Genomic DNA, 16,693 nt, shown 5'->3' on the forward strand with positions numbered 1-16,693 from the left:
CATATTTCGTCCCAGTTTTATAATATTGAGTTTTGACTATTTCGTTAATTTAGTTGGACTTTTCGACCTCGTCTGCCAAATTTTACATGATATCAAAGCTGATATTCCGTTGTTGTCCTACACGGTTTGTTGTTAAGAAGACCAGGCTAGTTGATAACACCAGTAATCGTTTTTTTATGAATCCGATCATCACTTTTATTCTGCCAAATATGAAAGGACAAATTGACAATTGCTTTGGGGCACTATATCAATCTATTTTTTGTTTTGGTTTTAGATTTTGAAAATTCATAAGTTAATCATTATGGAAATGTTACGTACATGTTGGACGTGATTTTAATTTTAGTATGCAGACTGTCTGAGAACAGTGACCACACATTCCAAAAGGTCAGCGCTCACGCAACGAATTGTGTAACACATCTGCGGACTCGTCATTTCATCCTGCGCTGAAATACCAGTAGAGGCTGCGTAGTCAGGTTTCATCCTATACATACTTTATAATATTCAGCGTACATCATACATATTATTCTTACCGTTTCGCCGGCACCAATAATAATACCACATTACACAAGACAGCAGGCACATAACAGCCAGTCCTGTAACATGACAACTTTAAAAATGTTTGAAAATAGTTCAAAAGATTTGTTCGTTTATGCACCGTTGCAAGCTAAGTCGAAAATCTGGTTCATTCTGTGAAGCTGATAACCTTAGAAACACCTCAAAAACTACACAAGACAGATTTAAAAACGCTTACCAATTTTGATTCTTCTTTTATAAGCCATAAGTGTGGTTGTCTAACCAGTCAACAGTCTGAAAGTAAACAGTTTATCGTCTGATACATAACTTAGTCTTTTGTTGTCACTGCATAAAAAAAATCTTCTACTGACTAACAAAGGCTTATTCAATATTGATTCACTTTATGGGAATCACCTCTGCTCAAAGAGATAGTCTGGGTCGATGTTCTAAAGAATTGTTATGAATAGAGAGAATTAGAATACATTAAAATATTTAATGACTAGATGCGAATCACCACTGCTCCATGATAAATAGTCTGGATCGAAAGGTCAAATCACATTACAAATTTAAAAACTGTACACGTATAGCTTTAACTGATATCAGGGTATACTCAGTATGAGTACTCGGTGCTAAATTTTATAGTGAGAACCATCGTTTTCTCTTTTCGTTCAGGTGACTAAAGCTCTAATGGATCAGGACTAGGGGTGACCTTGAAAACCTTATTTCCAATTCAACCCGAGTGAGTATGGTTTCAACTACGTCTAAGCCAATATAAGTTAGGATAATGGCGTGCAGAAAAACTGAAAGCTATCGGACCTGTGTTGTGTCAGTTCCCAGAAGCTCAATAATGTTGACATGAAAAACTGTATCTCAATCTAGAAGTAAAAATATTTGACATCTATGGTTATTATCAACGCAGTAATTTCGCAATATAAATAAAGCCAAGGATTTATGAGATATTTGAGAGTGTTAAATAAATAAATAAATAAATAAATTTATTAATAAATTTTAATCGCACTTATGACTGAATGGCCACCACGTAAACATAACATTTTTAATACATGATCGAACCTAAAATTAATTGATTGAAGATAAATCTTTCATCATGCATAATTTTACTCGAATTTAGTTATTTTTTTAGTATGAATGTTGTTCAATGTTGTATACAGCTTCACAAATAGCCTATTAAATAATATTATAATAAAATATTCCAGTCAATTTTGCAAAAATAATAGGAAATTCTGTCATCTAATTGCAACAGATTTTTTTTTTATTGAGTATGCCTTCCGCAATGGTCCTCAGACCCACATACAAAAAGTCAAATAAAATATACGGAGTGAATGTTTGTCTAATTTGCATAAATTAAAACCAGCTATTTTTCACATTTCAGAATTATCATAATAGCTTTATTATGTTATAACATTCCTCTGAGGTGTCATTTTAACCATTTTTGAGCATGGGAATTTGTTTCACTTTTTTTTTGGAATGGTTGACTTATTTGCATAAATCTGTATGGCTGCCAAATTAACGTCTTATGTTGTATTTAGTTATTTAATTGAGTTGAATCATGCACAGGTACACTTTGATACACTTGTCATGCAGGTACATACGGTTGGTATTTGTTTTATTTAGTAATATTTATTTCAGGTTCAATGTCAACAACACTACTACAATGTTAATGAAGATTCAATGGAAATCCTATTCACAGTGAACGACATAACTCTACTATCTACACTGTGCCTGGGCAACGTGTCCATCAAACCTGCATCGTATTCATTGCAAACCTATTAATATAGTCCAAGCTTCAGGAGAAAGAAGTCAGATCTAGAGCCCAAGTACTCGTCATTCTCTGTTGTATTCAGCTGAAGAAAATTCCAGCACTAATTGTTTATTTTGTAATATAAACATCAACTTCGAAGAACGGGGGGGCAGGATATCTTCCCAGTAACCACCATGGTCTACAATGAAATGTTGTTAGCAACATGTAGTGAAAAACATGACTTATGGTCCACCAGTGTACAGTCAAGAATTATGAGTGTCCATGGTTTACTTGCTGCTGATACTATATACCACTGAATATGTAAATTTACGTACAATAAAGCAAAGAAAATATACCATAGACAAGAAACGGTAGACCACACGACGAGGTTAAGATGGCTAACTTTCATCAAGAAAATGACGATGAGCAAACTGCAAGTACACTATGGTAATAAAATAACTATAATTAAAATTAATGGTAAAGCGAATGTTGTCACATTCAAGGGCACAAAAGAGGCTGTGCTTCAGGATTAGCGCGACAGGGGAAAGATAAGCATTCATTTATTTAGTGGACAGAGCCAGACTCAATTACCCATAAACATTTGATGCAATACATGGGATTGAGAGGTTCCCTTTTGACACAGCAAATTAAACACATAAGTTCTCAATAAATAGATTAATTATATAGAGCTCTCAGAAAAATATAACAACAGAGTTCCTCACCCCTGACCTGAACCATAACCCCAAAACTCAATCTCCCCATATAATTCAATATGCCCATCCAAACAATTGTATAGTAGGGCCCTACTATAGATGATTTAATATAACTTTGTCCAATGGCATTTAGTAGTTTTTTCAACTATTCACTGTCGTGATTCACTGCCCCAGCCATAGACGGTCGGTGACGCTGTTAGCATTGTCATACTTTCTGTGTTCCAGTACTCTTGCACGAGGTGATAATCCCTCAATGCTTTAACAGATATAGGCAGAAGTACGGACGCGCCTACATAGGCCAATCCAACGCATGTACTTGAAATACAAATGAAAAATTAGTCATGTTTAACAGTATGCTATAGTTTATATAGCAAAGCCCTGCATTATAATATGTATACCAGATGTGTGTTAAAAAGATCCTAAGGGGAATGCTAGACAGTGGAGAATCAGGGAATTAAACAGTTCATATGTTGCCCATATTGCATTCGTTAAACATGAAGCTATTCATGTCTAAGCACTACCCAGGATAGAATAGATCATGGATGCACAAGGGTGCTGAATGGTTCTCAACTGTTGACGTAAAAATTGGTTACTGGCAAATGAGTATGGATGAGTGTGACATTGTCCCATCAGTTGAGTGCAACAGTCTTCATGTGGGTCTTTCAGGCAGCGCTAGCCCCTTTGTATTTATTTATTTACACCAGATAATCTAAATGAAAGTGTTCAAATTCAAATTTACATTATTCATATGTAAAGAGAAACAGCCCCTTTCAAATGGTGATGGGAAGTGTCTTGCTGACTTGGCAATTAGGACATGTCTAGTGTAACAAAATGATGTGGTTGTATGTAGTGTCTCATTCCTTGATAATCTTGAGAGGCTGAGACAATTGTTTGAAGGTTGTAGCTAATAAATGTCAATTTTTCAGGAAAGAGGTGAGGGCATAATGTTCCCAAAGATGGAGTACGGATAGATTTTGCCATGACTGTAGCCCTGCAGGTATGGCTAATGCCAGAAAAAGATGTGAAAACAATAATGGGTGAAGAATGTTACTAAAATAGCAATGCCCTTGTATGGAATTACTATTGGTTTATATGTCACGTGAGGTAATAAGAACAAACATGCAGTCCATAAGCCTGAGTTGGAGTGAACTGTGGAGTGCAAATATCCATTTGCGACCACCAGCTGAGCCCAAGAAAGAGGTTATGACATCTGAGAAGTGATTGCTGTATGCCGGAGTCAGTTGGTGGTTACAATGCCAGGTGCGGAGTTTTGTGTGTAGCATCACCTGCATTGCCTCAGCATTAGCTGAACCAAGTTCTTATGGTTGTCAAGTGCCTCAAAATATATGATACCTGACATGGGGATCAGTGGTTGAAAGAGTGTACAAGTTCTTTGAATGGGTGCAGACTTGATAACAGAGAACACATAGCTGAGCATGCTGATGTGGAGACTGCCCTTGAGGAATGGGAAAAGCTAGGTTTGAGAAATAGTGTGCTGCACAGATCCAGTAAAGCTGATGATGCACTGAAAGATGACAAGAGATGTGGCGAGAAAAGTGCGATCCTATAAAAGTGTGCCAGGTGCAGAGTCACTGCTGATGGGAGAGCTAAATTTCCATCGGTTAATATCAAGATTACAAGGTCACTTGAGATGTTGAGCATAGATTACCGCACTCTAGAAAAAGGCTGATCGGATATGCTAATGAGAACTCACGACTTCACGTGCTTTAGCTCTACCTACAATGAACAAAACAACAAAATTCGCAGCAGAAACACGAGTAAGTCAGACCATGAGTGAGAGGAATTTTGAAATTGGAGTGATACTAACATCTATTTGAAATGACATGTGTAGCCAAGTCTCATACAAGACAATGACTTCCACAAAAAAATTGCCAACATGAGTGTTTCAATGAGAATTTCCTCGGTATGTTAAGCTCTTTGATTGAAGAACAGAATCAGGACTGGTGACAGCATGTTGGACCTTTAGTGCATGCATAATAATAACTGTAGAAAAAGTGGTGTAACAGAATATCTCCCCTTCCTTCCTCATGTATGGCAGACATGCCAGGCTGATGAATGCAAGTTAGCATATGATCATGTTGAGAAACGAGCAGGCCAATATAGAAGAAAGATTAGATACCTTGAAACATGATTTCAATCCAGAATCTGTTATTGAGAGGAAAACATGGGATAGCAGAGGGGTGGTGGAAGGAGCCTGAATTGGTTGTGAGGCCAAACTGTCCAGATTTCCACGTCATAGGACTTTGCACAGCAACATATTACTTCATACCACACCCTACTGTACAATATTAAGATAGACATATGAGGCAAGTTATAAGGAAGTCATTATTCAACTGAATAATGGTCCGAAGTGGAACATGACAGCAAGCTAGTAATTCCATTCAGTAGTAGCATTTGCCGCCCCCGGGGTAAAAACTTAACAAACTTAATGGTCCAATTAAGGTCCATTTAGTAAAGTGTTCTATATGACTTAAATATGATTGAACAGCCCATAACGGGCATTGAAAGCATCATTTTATCTGTTTGTGAATCAACAGCATATATTCTTACACAAAAGATGGAAAATATCGCAATCTACATTTCATAACATTTGCGTGTGAAAATTAAAAAACTACAGTTAAAGAATAATTTATTGACAATTTATTAGGCGTTTCATGGATCTGCACATTGTTTCAGCAACTATTAATGAATTAATTATTCCTTGTAAAATATTCTAATTTAACTTTGTATTTTATATGTATATTTCAATAAACCTGTCGAAACGTTTAGCAAAACTTGGCACTTATTGTTGTAGTTGTGTTGCAGACATTGCATACTATTAGATATGCCAATGAATCATCAATATGTACAATACAATAGAAAGACATAGCACATTATCCAAATATTGAATTGTATACTAGCACTCCCGCTACGAGATATTGGTGGCTCTTTCATCTCCACTTTCTGAGCAACAAATTTGCTGTGTAAACCAAACGGCAAAAGTTCAGGCGAAATCGCCCTGCCGATCTCGGAGAAATCCTTCGCATCCAGCACTATGACCATTCCTGTAAAACGAACGTAACTCATTAGGTTTACCTCGTAAAACATAATATAGCTCGAATTAACTAAGGTAAATAATGTTTGTCTATGTATTCAGGCTTCGTGAATGTTCGTATTGACAGTTATTGCTCATTAACTACATAAATATGTTGCATTAACATGGCTATCATATACATCGGTTTAGAATACAAAGCTAGCGTTACCTGTCTCAGTATGTGTGTCCAGTACATCGACAAGTACAACACCATCGTCTTCGTCAACGGCGTCAAGAGTAGGGACAAATATTGGCTCACTTGTTATCAAACCATCGTATGGACCCCAATACAGTGCTGATTTTGTTTCAACGTTCAACTGTGTGCAATAAATAAAAAATATTCATAACTAATCTCAATGATATGTGTATAAATATAATATAATTGGGTTCGTGTTTAAGTCAATATAAAGTCAACGTCAGCACACCTGTGCATAACTTAAGATTGAACTAATACCAAATTATTATGAACATTTAAAACTCCGGTCCCATAAACCTATGTAAATGATTTATTCTTTATTCAGTAAAACGACGCCAATTTGATGTTATGTCCCACATTCACGGTTATTGGGTACAGGGTATTTATTTAATTTATATAATATATACATGTTCGTGGGCACTTGTATATGTAGACAGTTATGGTTTAACGCTGTTTACATTTTGGAATTCTAACCCAGGTGGAACATACTAAAAATATTCTTAATTCGCATAACTAACAAGGCTATAAATAATTATTACAAAATATAATTAGTGTAAAAGACGACGTCGGATACTACTAGTATTACATTTACTTTACCACTAATTTACATATTGAAAAGCAATAATCGATCCGTTGATGTGATAGATGTGACCATTTTATAAGTGTCCATAAAAGCTGTACTGGGTGAACGATTATACACATAACTCATTCTCCCAACTTGTATTTTGTAGTTATTAAGGAAAGTTGGAAGTTGATTAGCTTATAAGATTTTACTTATAAGATCCACGTTCTCTTGTAGTTTTGCTCATTGAATTGTGGATTGTACGTTTAATTCACTTAATCCTTGAAAATTACAATTGATAGTTGCACCAGAATTTCATAACGAAACCGACTCTCAAATTTGAAGATGATCAAATAAAACATTTTCGGTTATTGTAACCAAAGGAATAAAACTATTTTAATTGAAATTTAAAGAATATTTTGGAAAAATAAACATACAACATGTTCCATATTTGAATTTGGTTGAGTTCGTGGGCTAGTTAATATAATATCCAAGTTGAAAGGAAGGAAAAATAAATGTTTGTGTTATTGTAACCATACGACATAAAACTTGAGACGGAGTCAACGACGACAACAACAACGAAGACAAACATTATTCCCTAAACGTAAATTTGACATAATTTCTGGGAGCTAGTCGAATTTGAAACGCCTTCACCAACTGAATTACCAAAACGAAGATAATACATTTCATAAACTCATGTATGCTCTGGTCTTTTAAAATGTGTAGCATGTTTTGTATGTAATAAAGCTACATTTAAAAAAAAACTGCGTTTATACATTAACACCTTCAATTCATTATTGAGGTGGTACATTTTGTTGCAGTCGGAGATAGATTCTGAAGACATTTGTGACTTAACTGGGGAATCACAATTTCTTTAGTTTGTGACGAAAGTGAGGCTGTACACCAAGATAAACAAGCGAATGTGAATAGCAAACAATAGGTTGTTAGCATCCATGTAATAATCGATGTTTACTGACAAAAGATAACAGTGCGAGAAGAACAACAGCAGAAAAACAGTTCTTGTTCATTACTACCACTGGCGGGATTTAAACACATATGTATCTTGCCAAAGAGACAACGGGCTCATTGTATTCCCATTGACCTTGTATCGTTGCGATCACTAAACTGCATTGTACCATCCTTGTATAGCATACAAATAATTTATCAACTTACCTTGATAACCGTATTTGGTACTGGGTCTAAGCCTGCCATGTACGCATACGTGTAGGGTTTAGTGTTATAATTATAATAGTTGATGGTTGAAAAATCAACAACTTGATAGCCCGATGGATAAAGATCAATTCTGTCAATAAGCGTCCAATCATTCATATCAACTACAAACCGCTCTACCACTGTTCTCTTTGTGCCCTAGATACAAACAATGATTGTAATATTGCAAAACTTAGTCAGAAAGTTTGTCAAATTATAATAGTAGCTATAGGCAGATCGCCAACATTTAATGTATAGTTGTGCTAAAAAATATTTGCTTGCATGAAACATTGCAAATTGATGTTTATGAAATAACTTACTGGTCCAGCTACAATTTCTTCCAAATCGAAATATCTGTATACATCCCACGAGTATGTCAACATATCTAAGTACATTTTGCCATCCAGTTCATAAGAATTGAGCTGCAACACACAAATTAATCATCAATTCTTTGTTTATCCACATGTATATATCTCAATAGTGATAGCTTATTATCATGATTCATTACTTTACCATAAAACGATATTTTCCCGTTATACAATCGACAAATAATGAAAAACACAGAATTAGTAGATTAAATTAATCAAAAAATCAACTCTGCTTTTGTATGTTGTGTTAAAGTAATAATATCTGATTCGTTTAATATATGGTGGACTATAGTATGTTTAATCAAAATATAAAAATGTTTGCATTTTTTCCCGCCGATTATATGCGTAAATAATAGTTAAATAAATTTCAAATTACAGAGGCGGCGGCATAACACTTTGCATGGTGGGGCGAGATCTGCTCACTATTCCTCTCGCCAGAGGCGCGAACTTACTAGAGGGGGTCCGGTGGCATGCTCACCTTGAAAAATGTTGAAGTCTAGACCCTTTGAAAAGCTATTTCCTGCAATTCTAGAAGTAAATTTTGCTGATAAAAAGAGTTTCAGCTTGATTTGGGGGGCAATTATGATGTCTCCAGTCTATACATTTTATATTAATAAATATATATGGATAATGCTCAGAATGAATTCTTTTGCTACCAGCACATCAATATTCACACATCATGTTAAATTTGAGCATATGCACTCATAACATTCAGTTTTAGAAATGCCATGGTATAGATAAGAATTCTACGTCAGAATACAAACCAATCACCTGTACAGCTGAATTGAGCTATTGTGTTAAACTATCAGTCGGCATAAATAAATATATATAATAATATTTCGCCTGATAAATTAACTATTTATTGTAAATGATGTATCTAAAATAATGTTTAGCCTTACATCAGTAGTTCAGTCTTTCATACCTGATGTGTTATAAACAACCCATCTGGTGTGGAAAATTCTCCTACTACGTCGTTGGTTTCACGGCTTACGAAGACAAATCTCGTCGGAATATCTGATCGAAATTCATAACCGGTCAGAAAGGTGGGAAGTACTGGATCATCTGGGTCTGACACTGAAATAGGAAATTTTCAGTCAATAGTTTATGTTATAAACGCTCTACCACGTACAATTGATAACATGTTCACTGGAAATAACCATTTATTATTTTAAAACAGAGTCCAACAATATATATATATGTGTCGTTGAGCCTGTTTTTTTTCTTCCTCAAAAATAATTAGCAAGAACTGAACAACCAGTGGTTTTAATGTCACCAACACTTATACTTAATAACAATAGTTTTCAGTTTAACACAAATAAATAATGCACCTGGCAATATATGGACAAAACTCCACAAATTACTATTATCATGTTCACCATCATCCAACCACTTTGTATAATTTATGTTTCATAGACGACATATTCACCACATTTGCATATCATTTAAAAAATATTATGTCAGAATTCATATTGATCCGACAGGTAACATTAGGTTGATCCGAGATGGCATTTTTGACAACTTAGTGACTGATTCAGTACGTAAAGATGGGAACGTGGTATTTGTTTAATATTGAAGGTTTTGATGTTAAATATGTAAATATTCACACAAAACTAGCATTTATCAGAATAAATTATCACATAAAATGCAACATTAGAAATGTAATATATTTAATCACATACGTAGGGGAGACAAAGAAACGACAGATTTAACAACCACCTTGCAACAGTATGACTCAATCTAGACACATCAGTAGCCATACATTTCAATAGCATCGACCACCCTATAAACGACATGTTATTTATAGGCGTAATAAAAAATAAATAAATGCGAAAACAAGCTACGCAAAAAACTAGAACCATTTCGATGGAAAAATGGCTGCAAGCAAACTACCCATACACCAAAGGATCAATAGTGGACAGTGAGGGCGCATCATACGCTAAGAGCTACTATCATACACTCCTACCCCTGCGGCATGATGTTTTACAGCATTTGTTTTAGTTTTCTATGTTACAATTTCAATTTTTTTGAGATTTATTTCGTTTTCATTTTATATTTTGCCTGTTATTTTCAGTTATAATGATACAATTTCATTATCATTTGTATTCACTGAAGAAGGCCACAGTTGACTCCATTCAATCAAGTGAGCAGTAAACATATAGTGTGTTGAGATGCATTTTCCAGCGTATACACTGTAATATACATTGTGCTGTATGCGTAAAATTTCATTCAGAAAATGTGCGAATTCATAGTCGCCCTTCAGAATTATCCCTACGTGGCAATGATGTTTTTCAAAGGGAATCACGCATCATGATCTCCCGAACCAGTTGAATTTCACAGTGTCTGTAAATTGTGTTTCAATAATTTCATAGCTTTAAAAACATGTGCAGAATGATAATGTTGATTATCGAAACCACGCTAACAAATCTACATCGATTGAAAAAAAACATCAATGTATAGCAAGTGAACAAATGTTAAAGATTCAAGTCCATGATAAACGTGCATAAATGTTTAAATAACAGAATTGTTTTGTGAAAAAAAAGTGAGGAATGATTATTTATTCAGTACTTGTGTATTCTGTAAAAAAGTCTGACTTCGTGGTGATATCATTTTGTTATACAAATACCAATGTGTTAAACAATATAGTCAACTCACGTAGGTTTTTGCATACATCCATGAACAAATTCGATGTTGGAATAATAAAATAATTCTCAGTTATAGCAAAAGAATGGAGGTAACCACCGGGTAGATCAAAGTCGGGGTAACCATCATCCACACACTGGCTCAGATTGAAGGGACCGCCTGCTAAGTAAGACGCTAATGGTATCCGTTCGTCATTCTGGATTTTATACACCATTCGCCTTTGAATATATTAATGAATAAATTTATTCACGACACTGCACAAAAACTTAATGAATAAATTATTTAATTAAGTAATTGTGTTTGTGTTGTACAAACACAATTATATTGACGCATCAGTTGTTTGTGGTTTATTTTGCGAAATCTTTTTCGGGCACATTATTTTATACATTTAAATTTTTGCGCAATCCACTCATCTCGGGAACCTCCACACAAAGCATGGTCTCGTGCCTATTACTTGTAAACATTTTTTGCAGAGCTAGTGCGCCTTCTGTGACACAATAACAATATGCACTTATATACAATATATTTTACTTTATATTATACATACCACGCATTGATGTTTTCACTATCACGCATATCAAACATGAGTGCAGAACTGTACAGTGTTACACCGTCAGCGTCAGTGTGTTCGTGTGCCGGATTATTCAAATTCACCATATATGGAGGCAGCCCGAAGTTAACATCTTTGAACGGATATGCTCCACTATTACAATTTGTTATTTAAGAAAATAAATTAAGAAAATAAATATGTGGGCATGTATTTTGTGAACAATATCACCAATTCGTGTTTAGGAACGGCTTATGAAAGTGTGCCTATATTTATACGGCCATATCCACGAGACAGTGAAAATGACCCGGAAAAAATAGGATAATTGACCTTGCAATCGCAATGAAATCAACACTTGAATTATTTCGATGGTGTTGGTAAAAAATGTGACTGTTGTATCGTACAAAGGTCACGACAACTATTAAAAATATTCAAGTTAGGAGTACAACGTTATATGATACAAGCCTAAAGTTATGACGTACTGAATGTCACTTACCGTAGTACTTCAAATCAGGTGGAAGATAACACTTGATGATTCCAAGTTTTGTGACAATTGTTTACACGTACCTTTTTTCGCTAACTGTTTATATTTCTCGTAGATCACTCAAGTCAATTGATTTTCACACACGTTATCGGCACGCAGAAGACATCTCATTATTTCAGCGCTAAACTCGTCAGCCCCGTTACGTAATGATTCCTGTACGCATTTACATAGGGTCATATGTCGAATGTAGACTAGATAGTTCTACCGTACAAGGGGTTTCATATTTATGCCTTTTAGATGGAAAATACATATTCATAATTTTATTAGTCCAACTAAAATTGTTTGCAATGTGAATATTTTGTCAATGATTTTAACTTACTTTCAGTATTTTTTAAATTTTACTTTTTTCTAGAATTCAGACATTCCCTATTTAACTACCCCGAGCCTGCCATTGTCAGGAATAATCTGTGGGCAAAGCGTAATGTCTGTTTTGTTCAGCGGTACATTGCAGATTTGCTCGCTACCACTGCTATCGGGGAGAGCATTGTGCCTCCGTTTGCGTGCAGGGAATGTAAGGTGCATTTAAGAACATATTTTGCTGTGAAGACATAAAAAATACCCGGGAGACGTTGAAGCAAAAAGAAATCTTATTCAAGTTTGATCTTAAATCATTTTCCCTGAGCGGAGAGAGAGCAAAACGATTATTTTTTATTATTTTTTATTTTTTAGGCCTTTCATTCCGCATCTATATGCGCTGCCGAGGTTAGAGATTTGATGTATTTTAGTAAATGAACAGAGATACCGTGCTCCGACATGGAGCAGACTGTGCAGACTCGCTAGACTGTACACCGTTATTTGCAATTTCTTAACCGTAGTGGGCGTTGACAGCGGGTCAGATTCAGAGTTGTCACACAACAAGGTTTCAACTAAACATGTGACACACGGGCAAGTGTCGGCAATATCGCTGTGCAGAAAACCAGGTCTTTTACAAGGCAAATTAATCATTCAGTATTTAGTACTGTGGACTTGTTGATAGCCGCCATTGTCGAACTTCGGTTTTGGAATACAAAATAATGCACGTAGCTTGCAAGGCGGACCCTTGTAGCCCATACCACACGCAAACAAGTTAGAATATTCGGACGCTTCAAACGTCGCATTTGGGGTGGGGGGCTAGTTGTCGAGTAGGGTGACTCTGTACTCCACGGTATGTGGAACGCAGGTGAGAAAAGTCGCAGTTCAACTTGGAAAAATCTGCATGCCGAGTTGCATGCGCTAGATTTAATTTCCGTTGTTGGTGCTCCCATATGGAGGCAGTAGACGCTTTTACACAACATCGGTTACTTGAAAACAATTTGTTACTCCGTCGAGTTCATCTTATTGGACAGACCCTTCGGCACACGCAAATGTTTGGAACCATGGGTGCGCTGGTTATTCCGCTACGGGGATTGACTTATTTCTGGTCGCTATTGTGCCCAGATGGTTCGCATTTCGCAAGCTTCGTTACTGATTGGCTGGACATGCCAACATGAGCTGCTACTTTCGTTGCCAGTGGAGGGGATAACACTTTTTTTGGTGGTAAGCCATTGTTTTTCCACATACTGGCTCTATTCATTGATTTCGAATCGAAAGTGAGACACGGTCCCTCTGGGTATAGTTTCAGCGTGGTAGGCGGCTTTTCTGAATGCGATTGGAAAAACTATTTGTGCTCGGCTTGAATAGCCAGTTTAGCCCATAGTAGCCTTTAAACGGTAACCATGTTCTATATGCTGTTGCTACTCTTTTTAGTCGTGCTCAACGCATTTTGCATTTCGACTGGCATTATACGCCAGTTTCTTCAGTTATAACATTTGTCGTTTTGGCATGAGTTAAGGGAATTGGACCTCCCAAACTTAAGATCTTGGTTATATTTTTACTTGCATTTTATGATTTTTTTTGATACAGTGACTTTATATATAAAAACAGATTCGATATTTTTTTGCTAAATCGCATATTCGTATTACCATAGAGCTAGTAAGGATGATTTGTACAAACACGGCATCGTGGTCAATAATGCTAGCATTGGTAATTCTACTCGCCCAGTAACAAAGATGACCCAGTATCTCAGTGTCACAGGTATCCCTGACGTGTCAGAATATTTTATTTTTAGGCCGTTATTTTTTTTTTAAGTTTTCGGCACGCATTCACTTACAATAGATATAACAGCTGCCTCCCACGCCAGGTTTCAGGTGTTTTAAGAGACACGGTCGGAGGAGATACGACCGGATCGAAAAAGGGGTATATCAGCGAGAATATTGTAGATATGTTGTCACTTTAGGTATTAATGATCGCATTTGGATTGTACAATAATCATGGTTAATAGTTGTGAACACTTTCTATTTTGCTTTACCATTCATTTCGCCTTCTGTTTTGCGTTTATGTGTGCTTGTGGCAATGTGATTACTCTGATTACCAGAGCGTTAGTGGTTTTATGGTGCGCCAGTGCAGTAACGTGTTGACAATCGTTGCTAATTAACTCTATATTTCAGGGCTTCAAACGTTTCTAAAATATTTTCGAGCTTTCTCTCCCTCTCGTTTATTCATGCACTCGTCATACTTTCTTTCAAATTTACACTTTCCACGGCCAGCAACACTGGCGGCGCGTGTATAGAAAATGAGAGTATGCAGTGATATTACAAGGTGGATCTATGTGTTGTATTTTTGTTGTTGTGAGTTATTAAATATGTATTGCCTAAATGTGGATGTGTAGGAAACTTGTAACAAAGTTATTTCCACTTCAAATATTGACCCCTCAATTGTGTGTTATGATTTGAATGGTTGGTTGGTGCGAAAAGAACCCAATCAAAGACACTAATTTGGCTTGCCGTTGTTGACAGTGGCTATTTGTCACACCAAAGGAGGTAATTTGTTATATACCCTCGGCAGATAATATATACAATATTTTCTGATAAACTCACACCAGTTTTACAAATACATCTCAATCTCAACGACAACAATCTCTTGCAACATCATGATATGGTTCAAACATACACGTGCTATTTATTCATGCTGAATACGAATAATATGTACATTGTTTGTCTTCTCGAATTTACCGGGGTTAGATTCTTACTGCACTGATTAGAGGCTGCAAAATATAATCTATATATTCATTGGAGTACCTGAAAATGCTGTCATAGGGGAAGATAATGGACTAAGATTTCCTTTCTTAATGTAACACATTTGTGTATTAGAATGCCATGTCCAAATTGTACATAAAGCTTCTTCTGTACAAGCGAAACAACAGTCAGCTGCTGTATCTGCGGAAACAGTGCTGATAATGTTATCCCCATATGCTGGATACGATACGAATTGTTGCATGTTGCATCCCAAATCTGTAAGTGATATTAATGAAATTATATTGCAATTATATAATGCAAACGCATTTGTAATAAGTTAAGTAATGACATAATCTGACTTTAAATATTATGTAAAAAAACATGTCCGTATATTATTTCAAGTTATATTTCTGTGATATAACATTTAAAATTAGTTATATATTACATATAGTGCACTGAAATTTAAATAAACAATATAGTATCCAACAGGTGATAAAATGTCTCCTCCAGCCTATTAACGGCCAAATGCTGTTTAGCAACATTTGGCTGCGAAGTAAAACGGAAGTTAGTGAAAATCGTGACACTAGAGGGCGTAATTTGATAACGCCATGGATGAGGTCATTAAAAGTATTTGTTTTCATTGTTTTTTTTTCAAAATTCTCAGTCATTAGTAGAAAGTAAAGAACATGTTTTTTGTTCCAGTCATATTTGCCTTGGACTTGTGTTGTGCAATATATTGGTAGTCTATGGGACTTGAATCAGAGGGTATTTCAGAAGCCTCATCAGCAGCTTGTACTTATGCTATGAAGCCCACTTGATATGAACTGTCATTTCGTGGTTTTTCCGAATAGTTATAAAAATAATACTGCGAATGTTTAAGGTAATCTGAGGACAGTCGCAAAAAAAAGAGAAGAGGCTGACAATTTTACGTTGCTTTCAAGTTTAGCGTATAAACACCAGTCAAATCGGCGGCCCCGGGTAACGCTTCATATTACAGTCTGTGCACGACAGTGCTTTCCGTAACGACGTTTAACGTTTAAAATCGAGTTTTCTAGGAATGAAATGTGATGGTGGGGGCATTTTAAGACATGTTCTTACTCACCACCTCAAAGAATCACAATAGTGAATTAACATTTTATATAAATTAAAGTAATTTTGTTTTCTAAGATGAATTATTTAAATTATTACCTGAATGAAGTAAATTACGGGAAAGTGTTTAGTGGAATACCTGTCTGTTGCAGGTAGTTCACATAATCGTTTCATATAACTAGCCATGAATTTTGAAATTTGCAAACGTGAACGTGGTTTGATTCACTAGAACGTTCTCTGGTTATGAAAACAAGTATTCAACTACAAGCGGAACAGCAATGAACTTCAGAGTAGCCAGAACAGTTAATTATGTGGGACTTGCATGACTTGTTTTTAGTTTTGTGTCAAAAGTAAAGATCATATGTATGTCACACATCATTCTAAACATGTTGAGAGGTGGAGCCAATGCAAACTGTAAAAAACATAG

At 35.7% G+C, this 16,693-nt stretch overlaps 1 protein-coding gene across 1 annotated transcript; it reads right to left on the bottom strand.

Annotated features, from left to right (window-relative positions):
- Positions 1–4,684: 4,684 nt before the first annotated feature.
- Positions 4,685–14,123, bottom strand: LOC146734549 (beta,beta-carotene 15,15'-dioxygenase-like). The gene is made up of 9 exons (XM_085507514.1): positions 14,086–14,123; positions 11,602–11,757; positions 11,067–11,272; positions 9,337–9,488; positions 8,367–8,468; positions 8,011–8,205; positions 6,249–6,396; positions 5,904–6,050; positions 4,685–4,722 (listed from the first exon to the last, which is right to left on the bottom strand). The coding sequence occupies exons 1-9, from the start codon at positions 14,121–14,123 to the stop codon at positions 4,685–4,687; spliced, it is 1,182 nt and encodes a 393-aa protein (XP_085363640.1).
- Positions 14,124–16,693: the final 2,570 nt, after the last annotated feature.

Source organism: Saccoglossus kowalevskii, chromosome 14 (assembly GCF_978046115.1).
Source record: "Saccoglossus kowalevskii chromosome 14, keSacKowa6.1, whole genome shotgun sequence".
Lineage (NCBI taxonomy): Eukaryota > Metazoa > Hemichordata > Enteropneusta > Harrimaniidae > Saccoglossus > Saccoglossus kowalevskii.